Raw genomic sequence first — 20,496 nt, 5'->3', positions numbered from 1 at the left:
TACTCGGATCGGGCTGTCAATTTTTTTCTACACTTTTAGGTGTATTTTGTGCAAGAAATTGCAATAAAATAGTCTGCCTAAGAAAAATTGAATATTTTTGAAAATTTTTTTTGACGAAAATCGCTTTAATGGTCATAAAATTGGTGTTCCTCTACTCGGATCGGGCTGTCAATTTTTTTCTACACTTTTAGGTGTATTTTGTGCAAGAAATTGCAATAAAATAGTCTGCCTAAGAAAAATTGAATTTTTTTCAAAATTTTTTTTGACGAAAATCGCTTTAATGGTCATAAAATTGGTGTTCCTCTACTCGGATCGGGCTGTCAATTTTTTTCTACACTTTTAGGTGTATTTTGTGCAAGAAATTGCAATAAAATAGTCTGCCTAAGAAAAATTGACTATTTTTGAAAATTTTTTTTGACGAAAATCGCTTTAATGGTCATAAAATTGGTGTTCCTCTACTCGGATCGGGCTGTCAATTTTTTTCTACACTTTTAGGTGTATTTTGTGCAAGAAATTGCAATAAAATAGTCTGCCTAAGAAAAATTGAATTTTTTTGAAAATTTTTTTTGACGAAAATCGCTTTAATGGTCATAAAATTGGTGTTCCTCTACTCGGATCGGGCTGTCAATTTTTTTCTACACTTTTAGGTGTATTTTGTGCAAGAAATTGCAATAAAATAGTCTGCCTAAGAAAAATTGAATTTTTTTGAAAATTTTTTTTGACGAAAATCGCTTTAATGGTCATAAAATTGGTGTTCCTCTACTCGGATCGGGCTGTCAATTTTTTTCTACACTTTTAGGTGTATTTTGTGCAAGAAATTGCAATAAAATAGTCTGCCTAAGAAAAATTGACTATTTTTGAAAATTTTTTTTGACGAAAATCGCTTTAATGGTCATAAAATTGGTGTTCCTCTACTCGGATCGGGCTGTCAATTTTTTTCTACACTTTTAGGTGTATTTTGTGCAAGAAATTGCAATAAAATAGTCTGCCTAAGAAAAATTGAATTTTTTTGAAAATTTTTTTTGACGAAAATCGCTTTAATGGTCATAAAATTGGTGTTCCTCTACTCGGATCGGGCTGTCAATTTTTTTCTACACTTTTAGGTGTATTTTGTGCAAGAAATTGCAATAAAATAGTCTGCCTAAGAAAAATTGAATTTTTTTCAAAATTTTTTTTGACGAAAATCGCTTTAATGGTCATAAAATTGGTGTTCCTCTACTCGGATCGGGCTGTCAATTTTTTTCTACACTTTTAGGTGTATTTTGTGCAAGAAATTGCAATAAAATAGTCTGCCTAAGAAAAATTGAATATTTTTGAAAATTTTTTTTGACGAAAATCGCTTTAATGGTCATAAAATTGGTGTTCCTCTACTCGGATCGGGCTGTCAATTTTTTTCTACACTTTTAGGTGTATTTTGTGCAAGAAATTGCAATAAAATAGTCTGCCTAAGAAAAATTGAATATTTTTGAAAATTTTTTTTGACGAAAATCGCTTTAATGGTCATAAAATTGGTGTTCCTCTACTCGGATCGGGCTGTCAATTTTTTTCTACACTTTTAGGTGTATTTTGTGCAAGAAATTGCAATAAAATAGTCTGCCTAAGAAAAATTGAATTTTTTTCAAAATTTTTTTTGACGAAAATCGCTTTAATGGTCATAAAATTGGTGTTCCTCTACTCGGATCGGGCTGTCAATTTTTTTCTACACTTTTAGGTGTATTTTGTGCAAGAAATTGCAATAAAATAGTCTGCCTAAGAAAAATTGAATATTTTTGAAAATTTTTTTTGACGAAAATCGCTTTAATGGTCATAAAATTGGTGTTCCTCTACTCGGATCGGGCTGTCAATTTTTTTCTACACTTTTAGGTGTATTTTGTGCAAGAAATTGCAATAAAATAGTCTGCCTAAGAAAAATTGAATTTTTTTCAAAATTTTTTTTGACGAAAATCGCTTTAATGGTCATAAAATTGGTGTTCCTCTACTCGGATCGGGCTGTCAATTTTTTTCTACACTTTTAGGTGTATTTTGTGCAAGAAATTGCAATAAAATAGTCTGCCTAAGAAAAATTGAATTTTTTTCAAAATTTTTTTTGACGAAAATCGCTTTAATGGTCATAAAATTGGTGTTCCTCTACTCGGATCGGGCTGTCAATTTTTTTCTACACTTTTAGGTGTATTTTGTGCAAGAAATTGCAATAAAATAGTCTGCCTAAGAAAAATTGAATTTTTTTCAAAATTTTTTTTGACGAAAATCGCTTTAATGGTCATAAAATTGGTGTTCCTCTACTCGGATCGGGCTGTCAATTTTTTTCTACACTTTTAGGTGTATTTTGTGCAAGAAATTGCAATAAAATAGTCTGCCTAAGAAAAATTGACTATTTTTGAAAATTTTTTTTGACGAAAATCGCTTTAATGGTCATAAAATTGGTGTTCCTCTACTCGGATCGGGCTGTCAATTTTTTTCTACACTTTTAGGTGTATTTTGTGCAAGAAATTGCAATAAAATAGTCTGCCTAAGAAAAATTGAATATTTTTGAAAATTTTTTTTGACGAAAATCGCTTTAATGGTCATAAAATTGGTGTTCCTCTACTCGGATCGGGCTGTCAATTTTTTTCTACACTTTTAGGTGTATTTTGTGCAAGAAATTGCAATAAAATAGTCTGCCTAAGAAAAATTGAATTTTTTTCAAAATTTTTTTTGACGAAAATCGCTTTAATGGTCATAAAATTGGTGTTCCTCTACTCGGATCGGGCTGTCAATTTTTTTCTACACTTTTAGGTGTATTTTGTGCAAGAAATTGCAATAAAATAGTCTGCCTAAGAAAAATTGACTATTTTTGAAAATTTTTTTTGACGAAAATCGCTTTAATGGTCATAAAATTGGTGTTCCTCTACTCGGATCGGGCTGTCAATTTTTTTCTACACTTTTAGGTGTATTTTGTGGAAGAAATTGCAATAAAATAGTGTGTCTAAGAAAAATTGAATTTTTTTGAAAATTTTTTTACGATTTTGGATTTATGGCTTGGATGACTTTTAGGTGGTAAAAGGGGTCTTCCTCTACTCGGATCGGGCGGTTAATTTTTTTCTACACATTTAGGTTTATTTTGTACCAGAAATTGCATTAAAATAGTCTGCCTAAGAAAAATTAAATTTTTTTGGAAAGTTTTTTATGTCGAAAAGTGCTTTAAAGGTGGTAATAAGGGTCTTCCTCTACTCGGATCGAGTTCCAATATAATTGTGTATGTAATGAAATTTCAATTTTTTTTTCAAAAATGTCAGTGTAGAGGATTATATTAGGGGTGTTTGTCTAATGAATTGAGCGTTGAACTTAATTTTTTTTGTTATAGGTATAATGTATCTTGGTTTTTAAAATTTTGATGATCGCAATCGATGTGAACTTTACCGTCCTTTAATACGATTAAAAAAGAATTTAATTTAAATTATGTAAATATTTTTCACTTCCATCGCGAAAAAGAAATTATTTTTTAATAAAAACTAGATGTAAAAATTAAATACTAAAATAATTGTTTATAACTTTCAAAAAATTAACAAACAAATTTGCAAACTTCATCACTGACAGTAGAAATTTTCAAAATTGTAATTCCTATAAAAATCATTAATTAGAATTTTTATTTTAAAGTATTTCATAAGAAATAATTATTTTTTAGGCGAATTTTCATTTTTCGAATTAAAATTTTAGATTTTTTTTAATACAAATTTTTATTTATAACAAAATTTGTAATTTTGGACAAATTAAAATTCTTTGAGTTGAAATTTCTGTCATTTAAAAATTCGAATCACACAAAATTCGATTGAATCAGAATTTTGTTTAATTAAAATTCGATTAAATAAAAGTCTTGTAAATTAAATGACTATAAAATAAAAATTCGGTAACTAAAAATTTTTTTAAGTAAAAATTCGTATAAAAAGAGAATCTTTAAAATGAATATTCTAATTAATGATTTTTATGGGATAATCATGGCCCCTAATAAACTTGTGAAATTATAACAAGCGCAAATTATCGATTATCAATAAATGTAAAAGAGTACCATATGATTATTATGATGGTGGAAAATTGATGGCTAAGTTAAATCAAAAGCTCTCTCTTGGGCATATATATTATTGGTTCAAGAATTAAATAATTTATAAAAAGTATAATTAATTTACTTAAAATTGGAAAATTAACGAAATGAATTCTTTTATATCCAAAGTTAAAAATGCTAGATGTAAAAGTTAAGAAATATCAATAATAATAATATTTTTCAAAAATTAAAAAAAAATTTTGTGAATATAAATTAGTCGAGATTTCTCTAACTAATTCTTTATTAATTACCCCTTTTAGTGAAGGTAAGTTAAAGTCAAACGAAACTTGGGAAACGTTTGGTTGGGAGAATTCGACCAGGTCATGAACATGAAAGTTGGAGAATATCATAAAGTTTCAAAGGAAATTATGCGAAGGTTTTCGCAATTCTAATAGTCAAGGGGGTCACGACATATCCTCGAGGAAGCACTAATAACTCAACGATTTGCACCATCTGTCAACTGAAATTACACAAAATTATCGACTTCTTAAGGATTTCACCACCTGACACCAGATTGAGTTCCGTGAATATTCTCCATTTTATATATATATATATGTATATATATATAGAGAGAGAGAGAGAAGAAGAAATTTCAATAAGATCAACTTTCATTGTTTTCGCAGTATTGACTGAATAAAATATCGATATTTTATGCATTGGAAGAAACATATTTTGCTTACAGATGACATTATACAATTGTTCGCAAACAGATACAATTACTTTCGATGTAATTTATTACATTCTCATTCAATTTTTTTTTATACTTTCGTTTTTTTTTTTAGTAACAGCAGTATAAAATAATTTTCTCGATATACGATAATTTATAGACCAATTATTGATGAAACAGATAAACAAATAGAAAAGGCATTTAATAATTAACTGTCAATATTTGGTAAAAAAAAAAAAAAAAAATTAATTAAACCTATCGCATTGATTAAAAGTCTTATTAATTGCAGTAGCAATTATTAGATTGGCAATTACATTTAATCAAAATTGTTGTTTGGAAATTAGTATTCGATTGAAGCTTTCATATTTTAGAGAACGTTTATTGTGTTTGAATCTACCATTGTTTCGAGCAACCACTGTTTAATGGACCAATTGGATCATTAATTAAAAATATTTCATTTCCAAAACTATTTATAGAACTATCATATATATATATGCCATTTATTTTTCAATTTGGCTTTTTTTATTAACCAAATATAATTTTTTTTTAAATTAAATAAAAATATATTTATCTAACTAAATAAAAATTGTTGTTTGTCATAATCATTTGAACCAAAATAAATATTAACTGAGAGACAAATATATATTTTTTATCTACTAATAATATAAAGAGATAATTGAAAGTAAACACAATTTTTCTATTTTTACTTTGACAATTCATTCAGATATTTTAAAAAGAGAGGTTTGTGCTTTTACTTATTCATTGTGGACTGTCGCGCGCGGTCTTTAAAGCAATTACACTCAAAAACGTGTATATTTAAATTCTTCCCATGAGCTTTTTACAGTCTCTTGAGAAATAATTATCTTTTCAGTTTATCTTGTTAATTTTTCCAACACGACACTTGACAAAAAAAAAAAAAGAAATGCAATTAATGATAAATGAACTTTTAACGAAATATTATTTCAAGTTTTATCAACGAATTTCAATTTTACAACGTGAAATACTTTTTTTTTAATTATAATGCGGTAAACGTTATTTTATATATTTCCTTCCTTCAGCGCAAGTTTAACTATATTGACCAAATAAATGCATTGATCCATGTAGCCGGAATTTTTATTTTTATAATTCCCTGACTAATTTTTGAATGAATAATTTATATTTATTTTAATCCTTGCTATTAAATTTTAATTCCAAATATCGTAGATAAAACATTAATTAATTTTTAATTAATAAAAACAAAATAATTAAATTTTATATATATTTTTTTGAGATGAATTTTCGAAAAAAAAACTAATATTCTGTTAAAAATGATATTTTCGATATAGATGTCTCTGCAAAACGATTTCAGCTCTCTTTAAAGTTCGAGTCAAAAATAGAAAGCACCGAAAGCAAGTTAAATACGTTTGTGAAAGTGTGAAAGAGAAAGAATATGAGAGACGGCGCATCAAGCTACAAGACTAGAATTATAAGAATAGTTGCAAAAGCTGCTGGATGATAGTTTCTCGTTTCCTGTGCCAGCTTAAACCAAACTTTTATCACTCTTTGATAAGTCGTTGATTTCCTACCAATTTCACGAGAGATTTCTTCCTTTTTTTTTTTTTTTTATTATTAAAAAAAAGTGTAATTTTAGAAAACAAAATAAATATCTCTACAATGTTTTCGTAGCAAAAAAAAAAAAAATTGCTATAAATCATCCTAGTTCAACAATACGTGAGTATTAAAAATTGAAACAAAAAATTTATAATAATTATTTTTCAAGATATGAATGTTAAATTATGTATCTGTCTTGCTAATAATTGAAAACACTTCAAAAATTAATAATGAGGTTTCAAAACGACTTAATTAATGCACCACTCTTTGGACCTCTCAAAACATCAAATCGCTTGTTGGACCAAAGCTTTAATTAATCCCCAGAAAACCACAGGTTTGTAAACCTGGCGGAAAATACATTCAAATTTCGACATTATGAATTCAATGTTCTAAAGTTCATACACGTTGTTCATTTGGAATTAGACATTGCAATATTGGAAAAAAATTTTAAAAACTGTCACTGATTATATAAATTTATAATTAAAATGAAGAAATTACAATAATACAAGATTAAAACATCTATCGATTAGTATTTTTTATAAGATTATTATCAACGAACAAAACATCAAATTACCATTAATTTGGGTGAATACTATTTGGAACTATACTATATATATCGACAAACAAAACATCAATTGAAATTACCATTAATTTGCGGAAGACAATTACATTGAACCACTATCATTTAGTTCCCTACCATCGATTAAAACAATTAACGAAAGAAATTGTATTTTATTTTTATAAAATCAAAATTCAAATATTCGAATAAAACAAATTTCATCTACGTAATAAAGTTTGAAATAGAATTATATCAATTTTTTTGTATGAAAATTTTCTTCATAAAATATAATTTAATTAAATTTTTTTTTTTTTTTTGTCAAGAAAATATTGTTTCCTCGTCTGTGAAAAAGTAGCTTACATTATTTCTGCAATGTAGAGATGTTTTAAAAAAAAGGGGTGTTCTCGCAGAGTTCATGAAATACAGAAAATGGACCTGTCTACTTGAATATTTCTATTATTCATCTCTACCGTATAATAATTTCAGGAAAATGGAGCATCTAGATCCATTTTATAGAACGCTCTGTTCTTCGGAGACTTTGCGTTCGAGTTCAAAAGGATTTTTCTCCGAATTTAGTGAAACTGTAATGGAACATGCGGGTGAAACGTGGATCCAAAAGATTTTTGGTAAACTTGAAAATGACGATGACAGAATTTCAGCATTATTCACTGACACAAAGGTGAAAAATATTGTTCATGACACTTTAAAGAGAATAATTCAGTTTTATCGTGATAAAGATGCCACAATATCAAAAGACAAAAGACTTGAAGGATTACGATTGTATGCTTTGGATGAACACGAGAAAGCTCTTTTGCTATTGAGTCAAGCAGTTCTCAGAGCGCCAACAACAGGTCAATAAATAATTATATATTTCAGTTTACTAATTTTTAAATTATTAATAAATTTACAATAAATAGTTAATATTATTATTATTATTTTTATAATAAATAAAATTAGAATCAAAAATTCTTTCTTTTAATATTGTCAATGTACCAAATTAAGCCATCAAGTAACCCATAACTTTCATAATAACGAAATAAAACTTTTTTCATTAAAAATTTAATTAACTCATTTTTGCGCGCTTTGTTTTTCATAAATAAGGTAAAAACCCAACGATCGATGAAGGATTCAGTTTACCTTTGGCATTTATTGCAAGAGCCGATATTCTTTTAACTCTTGGAGAATATGATTTGGCTCTTGAGGACTTACAAATGGCTGACGAGCAACCTCTTAATAAAACAATAAAGTGAGTTGATTTACATATTATCTTTCAATTAACCACGCGTATTATTCAGTGCTTTGATTCTAATTTTCAATTTGAAATTTTAAAAAAATATACCCCATTATAATGCTAATTTAATAACTAACATTATTTTTTTTTTTATGCTATTTTAAAATAATAATATTAATAATAATATAATAATTTTTGCTCTCCACAGACATCTTTGAAGATAATCTTTTTAATTATTTTCCATATAATTCTAATTAACATCCGAAAAATGAATTTCAAAAGCTTTACCTATTAAAAGCGATAAAGTAAGTCTAGTGTAAATTCTTGGGAATAAGAGAAGATTTCAACCTCGTTTATATATGATGCATAAATCAAAGAAACTAATTCTAACTTTATGTTGAAATTTCGAAAATTTAAATTCATCTTACAAATTAGTTCTATCTCTCTTTTTTCTAATCAAGATTTTTTTTTCATCCATTTTTAAGGAAAACACGAGTAGAGAACATTTTTTTTTATTCTCATCTTGAGATTGGAGGATTAACTAAACGTCAAACTAACAACAGTAAAATTTTGTATCTTAAGAAATAATGAACTAAACTTAATCCCTATTTTTCAATAAAAAAAAAAAAAAAAAAAAAAAAATTATCTAAATTTTTTGTCTTGTGTGTGAATTTTTACACTTTTATAGAGAAAAATGCCAACAAAAAAGAGAGGAATATCAAAACCATTTAGAGAAATTGAAGGAATCTCTTGTTCAACCGAAAAATAAAAGAGAGAGCAAAACTGGAGAGCGTAAGTAATGATCAATCTTGAAAGAATTTTCCATCGTAACTTCAAATTGTTTACGCCTGAATAATCCAATTTGTATAGAATGTAAAATAAAAGCATTTTTTCAAATTCACTAAATTATTAAATGAAATAGTATAAAAAAGTTCAAGTATATTAAATTACAATAGAGAAAAATTCTTTTGATTGAAAACACATTTTTTTTTTTTGGTTCGTTATCGATCATTAACGATTGAAAAAGAGAAGAAAAAAATTAATTCCAACAATTAAGCGAAGATTGCGAATGGGGAAAACTATTTAGTTGCATTTACTCTGTTAATTCATTTGATTAACTCGATTCTCTGCAAAGAGCTTCCTGAGTATCAGCATTTCAATTTACAAAATTCCTCGTACCATAGAGTAGACTACTAATTAAGGGAAATTAATTCAAGCTATTCTCTCCAATTAGAATTCGAGAAATTTTCAATTTACAAAAGGCAATGCAAATTGTTTCAAACCGGGGGGAAAAATGTCATCATTAACATTTGTATAATATGTAAAAAAACAAAAAAACACACAAAAATATATATTTTAGTTCCAGATTTGACTGCTGGCGAAAATCCAATTCTTTCGGGAGCATCAAATCTTTTAGAAATTCAAGAAAGTACTTTTGCTGGTCGTCAAGCAGTAGCAGCAATGGAAATTAATCCGGGTGATACATTAGCGGTAGAGTCACCCTTAGCTTACTGTTTATTACCAGAATTTTATGGAACACATTGCCAAAATTGTTTTTCAAGGTAAAAAAAATTATGATTTAAAATAATCAAAGCCGAATACTTTTTTATACTAATTGAGTAAAAAGAAAGAAAAATTAAATCGTTGTTTCTCCCTCAAATTTACGACGAAAATATAATTATAGTTCATTAAAATTAACAAATAATTTGGTTATAGACAAAATTCACTCATTAAATAAAAATATGTTTAAAAAAAAAAATAATGCAACTTACATTCTATCAAATAATCTCCATTATTTTCATGACTTCCAGAAATTTTTATCATTTTTGTTATCCAATTATTTTTTTAAAGTTAATTCAACTCTCTTTCATTATTCACAAATTTTTTTCAAGGCTTTAATTTCCAGATTAATGGACCAATGTCAAATATTGCCTTTATACTAAGCAATATAAGTTTTTAATGAACTCTCATCAGAAAGTTTTTTAACTCGTAGGTTAAGAGCTCCAGTAGGATGCCCTGACTGCAGCAGTGTGGCTTTCTGTGGACGAAAATGCAGGGACCAAGCACTTTCGACTTATCACAAATACGAATGTAAAGTTCTTGCTCTTTTAATAGGTGGGTAATTGTTCATAATGTATTCAAATTTAATAAGAAAAACTTTTTTTTTTTTAATTTTAATTTATAAGTCTTCTTAACTTTTTCCTTTGATTAAAATGCTCCGTGTTCTGAAATAAATATAAACACATTAAAATTATAATAATTTTAAAATACAAATTTTTAAATATTCAAATTAAAAAATTTGAAAAACTTATCTTTCTTAATCAGCTTTCTGCATGTGAACAAAACTCTAAGCATTTGAATGTAACTAAAACTTAATAGAAAACAATATTAAATTGGGAAATTAAAAAATTTTCAAAGCAAAATCAAAATTAATCAAAACAATAATAAATAAAAAACAGAAAATTTCTACATCTAGCAGCAAAACAGAAAATTTTCAAAAGTTATGAAATGTCAAAACATTACATTTTTTAAATTTTGATTAAAATCATAATTTTATCAAATATTAAAAAAGTAAATTCAAATCATAATTATTAATTCTGATTTTACTAAAAGTAGAAAAATTCTTTGTATGTATATACATTTGTCAACAATAATATCAATAGCAAAAAAAGTATATCAAATAAAATGCAACAAATAAAAAATATCACTTAATATTAAAAAAAATGTCAAATATTTGCCTAAAAGAATACAAGATTAGTGTAAAAAAAGAAAAAAATCATTTCTCACCACGTTGACTACTGAAATAAATAATTAATTAAACATACACATAAATGAAATGCAAAAATCAGAGAAATATAATATTTAAACTGTTGTATTTTTTAAAAAAGAAACTCTACACTATGTACAGTGTCTTTTTTTAAAAAATAGATACAGTAATTGTGCAATATAGTAACGCAGAAAATTAAAAAAAAAATTCAATTTTTTCATTCATTCAGAACCTAATTGTAACCTACATGTTCCTACCTACAGTGTTTATTAAAACTGCCTCATTCCTACCAACGAAAAACCTCTCTATTTAAAAAAAAAAAAAAATCCGAAACTAATTCACACCAACCTTTCGAAGGTCTACTCACATACCGCCCAGGTGCAAAATACCTAAACTAGGGATTACGTCCCGGGACGTATCCGTCACCTGAGCTTAAAATTATGCAAAGTCAAACCACACATTTATATAATATATCCTTGAAGTTCTGAATATTAAAATACATAGTAAATAGTAATTTTATATTTTATAAAATGTTAATATTAATTATATTAAAAAATATTAGAATAAAGAAAAATTAGTAAACAAATTAAATTAAATTTATATTAAAATGTATTAACAAGTAACATCATTTTTTACATGTTGCAAAAAATAATGTATATAACTACAAAAATAAAAACAATTATTCAGAACTTCAAAGCCGCGTTACTATATTGCTAATTAAAAAACGACTCACCAATCGCTGACTCCCACGTTGCAATTAATCTCCGCATGCCTTCTCCTGGGACAGATCCTGCGTATCTCTGCGTTGACCAAGAACAATAGTTGGGACCCCATTTCTCAGCATCCTCCTTCCGATTCTCTCCTTCAGTTGTATCAGATTTGTCGGAAATAATACTGAAAAATAAAATTATTTATTTATATAATAAATGTTTAATTTATTTTTTTATATTTCATTACAATCTATTAATTTTTTAAAATATTTCGACACAAAAAGAAACATTTTGTTGATTTGAACGTTGAAAATTTCAAAAAAAAAATGTAATAATTTAACTGAATTATTTATAATATATGATAAATTAATTGTATTATTATTAAACAATACTAATTTAACTATCGCTTAATATATTTTCTTTAAATGTAGAGAAATTTACTACTTTTAATCTGTACGAAAGAAAAAGTCTGACCGAGTAACTGTTTTTCCTGTTCGTACTACTGTTTTATATACCGGGTGTTCAAAAAGTTCGTAGTCCATCGAAAAAGATTTTTAAAAACTTTTTGTCTTGATGTGAATATGTTTTTTGGATATATAAACTACTATATTTATAATAATAATATTTAAAAATTATTTTTGTTAAAAAAATATTTAAATTTTATTCCAATATTCTATTTATTTTATCATTTAATTGGAAATATATAAATAATTTATAATGATAATTGTTTACCGCAGGGAAGTCGCGAACGGAAAATATGAGTTGAAAAAGGCTAACAGTTAATAACGAAAAATGCGCGGGAATGCAAATAAGCATTCCCGCGCATTTTCCGTTGGCGGTCGCCGTGCTATTTTATTCAGCTTTGGTTTATATTTTGGCCTTTTCTAACGTATTAGTTCGAAAAGAATAACAGTCAATAATAACAAAAAATGCGCGGGAGTGCGTACTTGCATTCCCGCGCAATTTCCGTTGGCGGTTGCCATGCTATTTCATTCAGCTTTGGTCTATATTTTTTCTATAACGAAAAAAGCGCGGGAATGCATACTTGTATTCCCGCGCGATTTCCGTTGGCGGTAGCCGTGTTATTTTATTCTGCTTTGGCCTAGGTATAATGAAAAAAAAATAATAAAAAAAAAAAGTTACTAACATTGGACTGCGACTCAGCAATGCCCGACTCCTCCAGGAGCTGCTCTGGAACTAACGCTTTTTTTATCCAGGAAACATAAACACACACAAATTTAACAAACACATCACTTTTTTTTACGAAACGCAAGCACTGATTTAAGAAACTAAGACTTTCTTTCTTTTCCAAGAAACACACACTCGAGTATTTTAAAAAAAATACTTTTTACTTCTTTCCACAGAACGCGAACACTGATTTTAGAGACTAAAAGACGGAAATCGGCACTTTAGAATAACTATTAATAAAATAATTGTTTACTTTTTATATTAAATTCACTTCTTGAAACAGAACAAACAATTTTTACTGATGAACATCGTTGAAAATAAAGACCGATAAACTTTTGTTAATTTTATATCACGGAACGCGTTACTACACGGAAAAAAAGAAAAAGTAACTTTTACTACTTTAAAAGTAAAATTGGACCTGTCCGAAGTTTCTGCGCATCTCTGGCAACTTTTACTCCAAAAATAGTAAAATTTACTTCAGAAATAGTAAAAATTACTACGGAAACAGTAAAATTTACTACAGAAATAGTCAATTTTACTATTTTTCGAGTAAAAGTTGCCAGAGATGCGCAGAAACTTCGGACAGGTCCAATTTTACTTTTAAAGTAGTAAAAGTTACTTTATTCGTTTTTCCATTTTTCTCCGTGTAGAAAAAATATGATGAATTTTACGAATCGAAATTATATTCGCAATCAACCACTGAGAACTGAAAACACGAAATCCCATTTACTTTAAACATCGGAAAAATATTTATAAAAACTTAGTTTCGTTAAATTACGCTAAAACACTATTCACTATAACACTGCACTAATATCATTTAATTAGAGAAATACTAGAAGCTGGTATTAAAAAACTTTACTATGAAGTAGGAGGGGAGGGAAAATGGAAAAAAAACAAAAAAATTGACCTAACTGACAAAGGTTCACCTTACCAAGTTACCCCTACGGCGACTAAAGGCCGACTGGCGCTCCGCTACGTTAGGCCTTCCCCCTCTCCTTGCCCCACTGCTACTGGTGAGTCCCAACGATCCTATTGGCTCGCGCGGACCAATGGATGAACTCATTGCAGATCACGTGATAAGTAGGGGTATTATAGAAGCGCGCTCTCGCGGTTGTTTCATGAACTACAAAAATATTCGATTATAATCGATTATTCTATATCGATTAAAATCGATTATTGTAATATCGATATATAAATTTCTTGTATTTTTAGGTTAATTATTTCTTTTAAAAGCAATTTAGGTTAATTATTGTTAATTATTTCATTTAAAAGTAACTTCTAATTAAAAATTATTACTAAAAAAACTGTAAATTGTGATTATTTAGCTTTAAATTAAATCTTTTTTTGCAACTAAATCGAAAAATATTCTTAAATGAGAACAAAAACAAATCAACTTCATTTGTTTTTTCATCAGCATTTGCAAAATGTAGGTATATATTTTCTCAACAATAGATTTTAATTTCAATAACAATTTAATAACAAATTTGGAATTAATTTGAAAAGTAATTTAGTATTGTGATTATTTTTTCATCATTATAAAAAGGAACCAAGACAATTAAACTTTTTCAATTGTAATTATTTATGCACATTAATATACACTGGTCCTTTTATAAATGAACCTTTCTTTGTAATTAGCACATATATAAATACATTTCCATATTATATAATAACAGGTAAACATATAATTCTGGGTTCTGTGATTGAAGATACGTGACCATACTAGCAATCTAAATATTAATTTCCTTTGAAATGTGCAATGTCCCCTTGTACTCTGTGACATCAATTAATTCATATTTAATATTTTTTTTTCTATTTTTCAGTAAATGGAAAATTAATTATTAATTTTTTCTATATTTTAAAATATTGAATATAATAGTGGAAATTGATATAATTAATATTAATTGATTACTTTTTTTTAAATGTAATTTTTTTATTAATTCTGTATTAAAAAAATTATTTTTTTTTTTTTGAAATAGGGTCTGGAATGAGTGTACTTAGTACTCTCGCTTTTAGAATGGTGTCTCAAGAAGGTTTGGAGAAATGTTTGAAGATGCACGATAAAATAAATAAAAGAAACGCCGAAAACATTTCAACAGTCAACGTCGAGGAATTCACAAAAATGAGTAAATCTGCAAAACGACGACTTCGAAAAAAGAAATTAAAAGAATTTACTCAAAATACATTAGAAGATGATTCAATTGCATCAAATGAAAATGAAGAAAATTTATTGGACATCAGAGCTTACGATCTGGTAACACTTTCATCTAAACGAACAGCTCAAGATTTTTTAGAAAGAACAATAATGGCTTCATTTTTACTAAAATGCTTACAATGCGTTGGTTTTTTTAAAAACAATTCTAAACCAAATGGTAAATAGTATTTTAAATAAAAAATAATATAGTTTATTAAACGTTTGAAATTTATGTAATTTAACATAAAATATATTATTATATTATATACCTGGATTTTACATATAAAAAAAGTGTCTTTTATTTTCTTTAGTTATACAGTGTATAAAAGAGAATAAAACGTTTCGGATTTTATGAAGTGAAACTGGACGAGACAAGAATCTCTTTTATTCTATAAAATGTAAAAGAGAATAGTAAATTGCAACTTTACGTTCTTGTTTCAGAGCCTCCAAGCAATGAAGAAACCAAAGTAGGATCGTTGCTCCTGAAAAACCTTCAAGTTCTTCAATTTAATGCTCACGAGGTTTACGAAACACGTCTAGGTAACCAGCATCGCTTTCGGGGAAGTAAACCTGTTTACATTGGAGTTGCTATTTACCCAACAGTAGCTCGATTCAATCACGAATGTTATGGGGCAGTTACAAGGTAAAATGAACAATTAAATTACGATTATTGCTTTGTACTTTTTCTCTTCTAAATAACGAAAAAAAAAATTTTTTTGAATACTACAAAAAAATTTATTTTTTGAAATATTTAAAAAAAGAGGTATTATTTTTAAATCAAATGTAAATTTATTTTTTCATGGTAGAATAAAATATACTTTTTGAAACGTTTATTTGATGTTATTGTGTATATGTATATAAAAAAAAAAAGTTCAAAATTCTGATGTATTTACAGGTATTTTGTTGGTCGGAATATTGTGATAAAAGCATTGAGAACTCTAAAGCCCGGTGAAGTTGTGGCAGAAAACTATGGACCAATATTTACAAAGAGAAACCTCATCGACAGACAAAGGACTCTTGGTGGCAGATATTGGTTTCAATGCTCGTGTATTGCATGCAGAGAAAACTGGCCAACATTTGAAAATATGACATCTGATTCAGTTAGACTAAAGTAATTTATATTTCAAAAAAAGTAAAATAAAAACAATTTCTAAAATAACATAATATTTTTAAAAAATATAAATTTTGAAAAAAATAGAAAATTCTTTTTAAATCTTAAAAAAAACTTATTTCTTCAGGTGTCCAACGTTGAATTGCAATAAATTATTGGGACAACCACGTGAAAAAAATAAATTAATCAAATGTTTGGGTTGTCAGAAGAAAGTGAATCTCGATGGACAATTGGATGAATTGACAAATTGTTTAACACTTTATACAGAAGGTTTAGATTTAATGGAATTAGAAAAACCCAAAGATGCTGTAAATAAATTTAAAAAGGCACTAAAGATTTTTCATAAAATTGCATCACCTCCACATAGAATGACACATTTAGCAGAAATTGCCATGGCAACTTGTATGGCCGACGCTGGAAATACTTGGAGACCGAGGTAAAAGCTCTTGTGCTCGAACAACTGGGGATTTACTGTAAAGTTGTTACTCTGCATAAACTAGAGAAACTAAAGGGAGTTTGTATAGATAGTTCCCAATCGATTATATAATTATATATCTAAACAACTCTGAGCCCGACAATACACAAAAAGAAATTCATAAATCAATAACAAAAAAAAAAGCATGAAATTAATAATTTTAATATTATAATATACAAATATTTTTTTCAATTTCATAATAAATAATTTATTAAGAAATTTTTTTTATTTTCAGCATTATTAATGTATGACAAGTTGGGAACGAAAACAGAAAATTACCAAGTGAAATGTTTTACAAAAAACTTCGATTCTTTTTATTAATTAAAATAAATGATATTTAAATTCAAACAAATAATTGAGTCTACTAAATCCGATTTTAAATTAAATATTGCAATACAGATTTGTTAATCACACTTCAAAAAAAAAAAAAAAATAACGTTATATGAAACGAAAATTAAGAAAAAAAGAAAAAATTTGTAAGGCAAGCTTAATATCTGCTTCATTATGAGAGGGAGATGAATTATTTAATGTGAAATCCTTCATTTAAAATCTCTTTGAATTCACGAACAATAGAAAACCCTATACGGTGGTCGAACATATATTTCAGAGCATTATTTTATTATCAACAAACTTATAAATTCAAAAACCAGTGTATAGAACATGTATTGTATTTTAAAATAAATAAAAATAAGTTTAAAAAAATATTTCTATATGAGAAGAAAAATTTCGTATGTATTTAAAAATTTTAATCAAATGTTTTTTTTTTTAATTTCTTTCAAATTAAATTGTTAAATATTATTTGTTCTCAAATATAAAATTCTGAACAAAAAGAAATTGTCAAAAATAGAAAAAAAAAATTCTACTAAATTGTAACCGTAATGAAGAGGTCATTAAATAAAAAAAACTCAAAATTATAGTTTACAATTTTTTCGATTTTTTTTCTTTATTTTTTTTTATAATGCACATGTTTCGTGAAAAAATTAAATTCCATATATGAAATTAGTATTTAGAGCTCCAAGTTTCGGTACAAAATTCACTGGGCACTTCCAACAAAATTCAGTCGAAAGATATTTTGTTCGAAAAATGAACGTCTCCCTGAAGGATTCTGTTTTATTTTTTTTTTTTTATATTTTTTTTATTTTTCTATCGTTCCCCTTTTTATTTTCTCTTTCACCCCTCCCAACTTTCTATTCTTTGTTTTTTTTATTCTTTTAAGTTTTCTTTTTCTTTTTTTTTTTTTAGTACCTAGTCTCAAGTATCGGCATCGGTGGAAATTAATTAATTCAATTAATCGACCTAATTGACAATCGCGATCTTCACGTGAGTGTTATAATTATTTTTCTGCAATGGATATTCGGAAGCTTTACAAAAAAAATTTTGTAAGCTGAGATGTGAATTTTTATTTTTTTTGCTTTTTATTCTCTAACTCCATCTCTCTTTTTCTCTCATGAGAATATTGGAAAGAAGCCGGAAGAGAAAATGCCGAGATGATAAAGTATCTTTTCTGTGATCTACTATTGCCAAAGAAACGACAAGAGAGACTTCCGGTTTTAAAAATAATAGATTTTTCACAGAAAAATATACATTTTTACAAAACTTATTTCTCTTCGACATTCTAAGTTTTTTTTTTTTTTTTTCATAGGAAAAAATTACGAAAAGATTTGAAGTTTTTGTTTTTTTTTTCAAAAAGATGGTGCGTGCTTTGATATTTTTACTGTTTTTTTTTTGTCTTCTATTTATACTTAAATTATTTTTTCTTGCAAACACCACGCGTTGACTTCGACACACTGGCTAACTAATGCGGCAAAGGAACGATTATAATATTCTTTTTTTTTTTATCTGAAAATCCCCAAAATACGTTTTCACGAGGATTCTATGGTAATTAGCCAATTTCTCCCCTGACATTATTGATTATTCCCCTCTTTAAAAAGGTCTAGATTTCAGTCGACATATGCATTGTATACTTTTTTGCAATTACTTTCCCTTCTTGCTTGTATATTTCCTCGTTTTTTTTTTCTTCCTATCGGAAATTCTTTCACGAGATCTGCGCTCTATTATAATCAGCTACAATGCTCCGTAGTGGTTACATTAGTGTAATATAAAAATCAGCATAATGTTAATTACCCTTCCGAGGTATTCGACCATCATTGAAAAAAAAAAAATTCTAATTTAAATTGTCTTTTCATCTAATGTTAATTAACTTTCAAACTTATTGGTCACTTACATATTTCATCTCGGAAGATCGTATTAAGGATATCACGAGGTGTTCTGCTTCAAATGCAATCTAAATTTTCTTCTTGTAAATTCTTCAATTTTACATAGTGAATTATTAATTTTTACATTTGAATTTATCATTGAAAACAAATTTAATTATTAAATCAAGTAAAATTACGATTACATTTTTCGAAAACCAGAACATCTCGATAAACCCCAAAAAAGTATTTCGTAACCACACGTTTTTTTTTTTTTTTTTTTTTTTCTAAGATAGTATCGCTGATACAAGTCTCATTGATTACTTTCACATACAATGATATTATGCACATCACAAGGGCTCAACACGAGGTAAGTATCTCAATTTTTTCCGATTAAAATAAACGCAAAAATTTTGTTTGCTTTTTTTTTGTCACAAACAAATGCGAGTACTTTTTTTTCAGTGAAAAAATTTTCCCAGCGAGGATATGAAAAAAGAAAAAAATCTATAAAATTAATTGTATAAATGTAAAATTTTGATAAACTTGTGTAGAAAGAAAACTTGTAAATTTTATTTCCTGAGGTTTGTGCTACAAACTAAAATTTTAAAAAGAGCATCATGCAAAGTTTTGTAAATATTGTAAATATATGTGTACATATATATATATATATAATAAATATATATATACATACGTCTCTCTCTCTCTCTCTCATTTCTCTCTCTCTCTCCTCTCATGACAAATCACACATGTGTTTGTCACTCGAGTATTTTTTAAATGATCTATAACAAGAAACTCGAAGAAAATAATTAATTAAATATAATAAATATTGACAAAATATTCTTTATAATTATTTAACAATTTTCTTCGAGTTTCAAGTTTAGTACTGATTGTTTTTTTTTTTTTTTCATTATTGTCAAAATAAAAATGACAAAATTCCAATCAATAATAATTGTTCAAAAATACAATTTTTTCGCCCATTTCTTTTTTCTTTGTTTTTAGAAAAAAAAAAATCGAAGGACAAATTTTTTCAATGTCGAACAGATTATTTCATTAATGACGACAAAAAAAGTTGATTATTTCAAGAATTTTAAATTCAATTTTTCTTTTATAAATAATTAAACGCACATTAATTGTGCAACTGTAAAAAAATTCAATCAATTCACAAAAACGCGTATTAAAAACCTAAATTAGTTCATTTAGTATATTATATATAAATATTATTCGATAATTTTTAATTTTACGAGAAAAAAAAAAATTATAATAGAATATTATAAATTAGAAACGCACAACTTTTCGATGGAAACCTAATTAAACATTTTTTTTTTAGAAATAACTTAAGAAATGTATGGGTGAAAAACAATTTTAAATTAATAATAATAATAAAAAAATTCCATTCATTTTTTTTGTTACCTTCATTTCAAGATGTTTGGTTATTTCGTTTCAAAATTAATTTGACTCTCCACATTCAATTTTTTTTGTTTTTTTTTGTTTTCTTTAAACACATTTGCTTCTATCTTCAACTTTAGTTGTTTCCTCGATCAACAATAATTTACACGTTACAATTTATTTTTGATATGACCAGCAAAATAAAAATCGTAACGTTTCATTCTGATTTTTTCTTCTTTTCTTTTCTTTCACAAGTAAACAAATAATTAATATATTAATTGGATCGTGATAAACAGAACCTTGAGTTGAGCCTTGATAGATTATTTTCCAAGGTGGTTACTTAGCGTTATT

General features: G+C 26.8%; 1 protein-coding gene and 1 long non-coding RNA gene across 2 annotated transcripts; one reads left to right on the top strand and one right to left on the bottom strand.

Annotated features, from left to right (window-relative positions):
* Positions 1-6,188: 6,188 nt before the first annotated feature.
* LOC127281852 (SET and MYND domain-containing protein 4-like) lies at positions 6,189-19,951 on the top strand. Its single transcript, XM_051305803.1, has 11 exons — positions 6,189-6,455; positions 7,381-7,745; positions 7,996-8,140; positions 8,814-8,917; positions 9,486-9,687; positions 10,119-10,240; positions 14,767-15,159; positions 15,423-15,624; positions 15,877-16,092; positions 16,220-16,528; positions 16,803-19,951. Exons 2-11 carry the CDS (start codon positions 7,385-7,387, stop codon positions 16,816-16,818), a joined length of 2,070 nt encoding a protein of 689 aa, XP_051161760.1. The 5' UTR covers positions 6,189-6,455; positions 7,381-7,384; the 3' UTR covers positions 16,819-19,951.
* LOC127281856 (uncharacterized) lies at positions 10,217-13,827 on the bottom strand. Its single transcript, XR_007843103.1, has 3 exons — positions 12,750-13,827; positions 11,626-11,786; positions 10,217-10,350 (listed from the first exon to the last, which is right to left on the bottom strand). It is a non-coding gene; the product is annotated as an uncharacterized LOC127281856 (long non-coding RNA).
* Positions 19,952-20,496: the final 545 nt, after the last annotated feature.

This window comes from Leptopilina boulardi, unplaced genomic scaffold, assembly GCF_019393585.1.
Source record: "Leptopilina boulardi isolate dan_hultmark-lab unplaced genomic scaffold, ZJU_Lbou_2.1 LbouV2_278, whole genome shotgun sequence".
Lineage (NCBI taxonomy): Eukaryota > Metazoa > Arthropoda > Insecta > Hymenoptera > Figitidae > Leptopilina > Leptopilina boulardi.
The sequence above is the reverse complement of the archived record's forward strand: the minus strand, read 5'-3'. Positions and strand labels throughout refer to the sequence as shown.

Coding starts and splice junctions, on each gene's coding strand:
- LOC127281852 (XM_051305803.1), top strand. CDS start 7,385: ATGGAGCATCTAGATCCATTTTATAGAACGCTCTGTTCTTCGGAGACT. Junction 7,746..7,995: donor TCTCAGAGCGCCAACAACAG/GTCAATAAATAA, acceptor TTCATAAATAAG/GTAAAAACCCAACGATCGAT. Junction 16,093..16,219: donor TCTGATTCAGTTAGACTAAA/GTAATTTATATT, acceptor TTATTTCTTCAG/GTGTCCAACGTTGAATTGCA.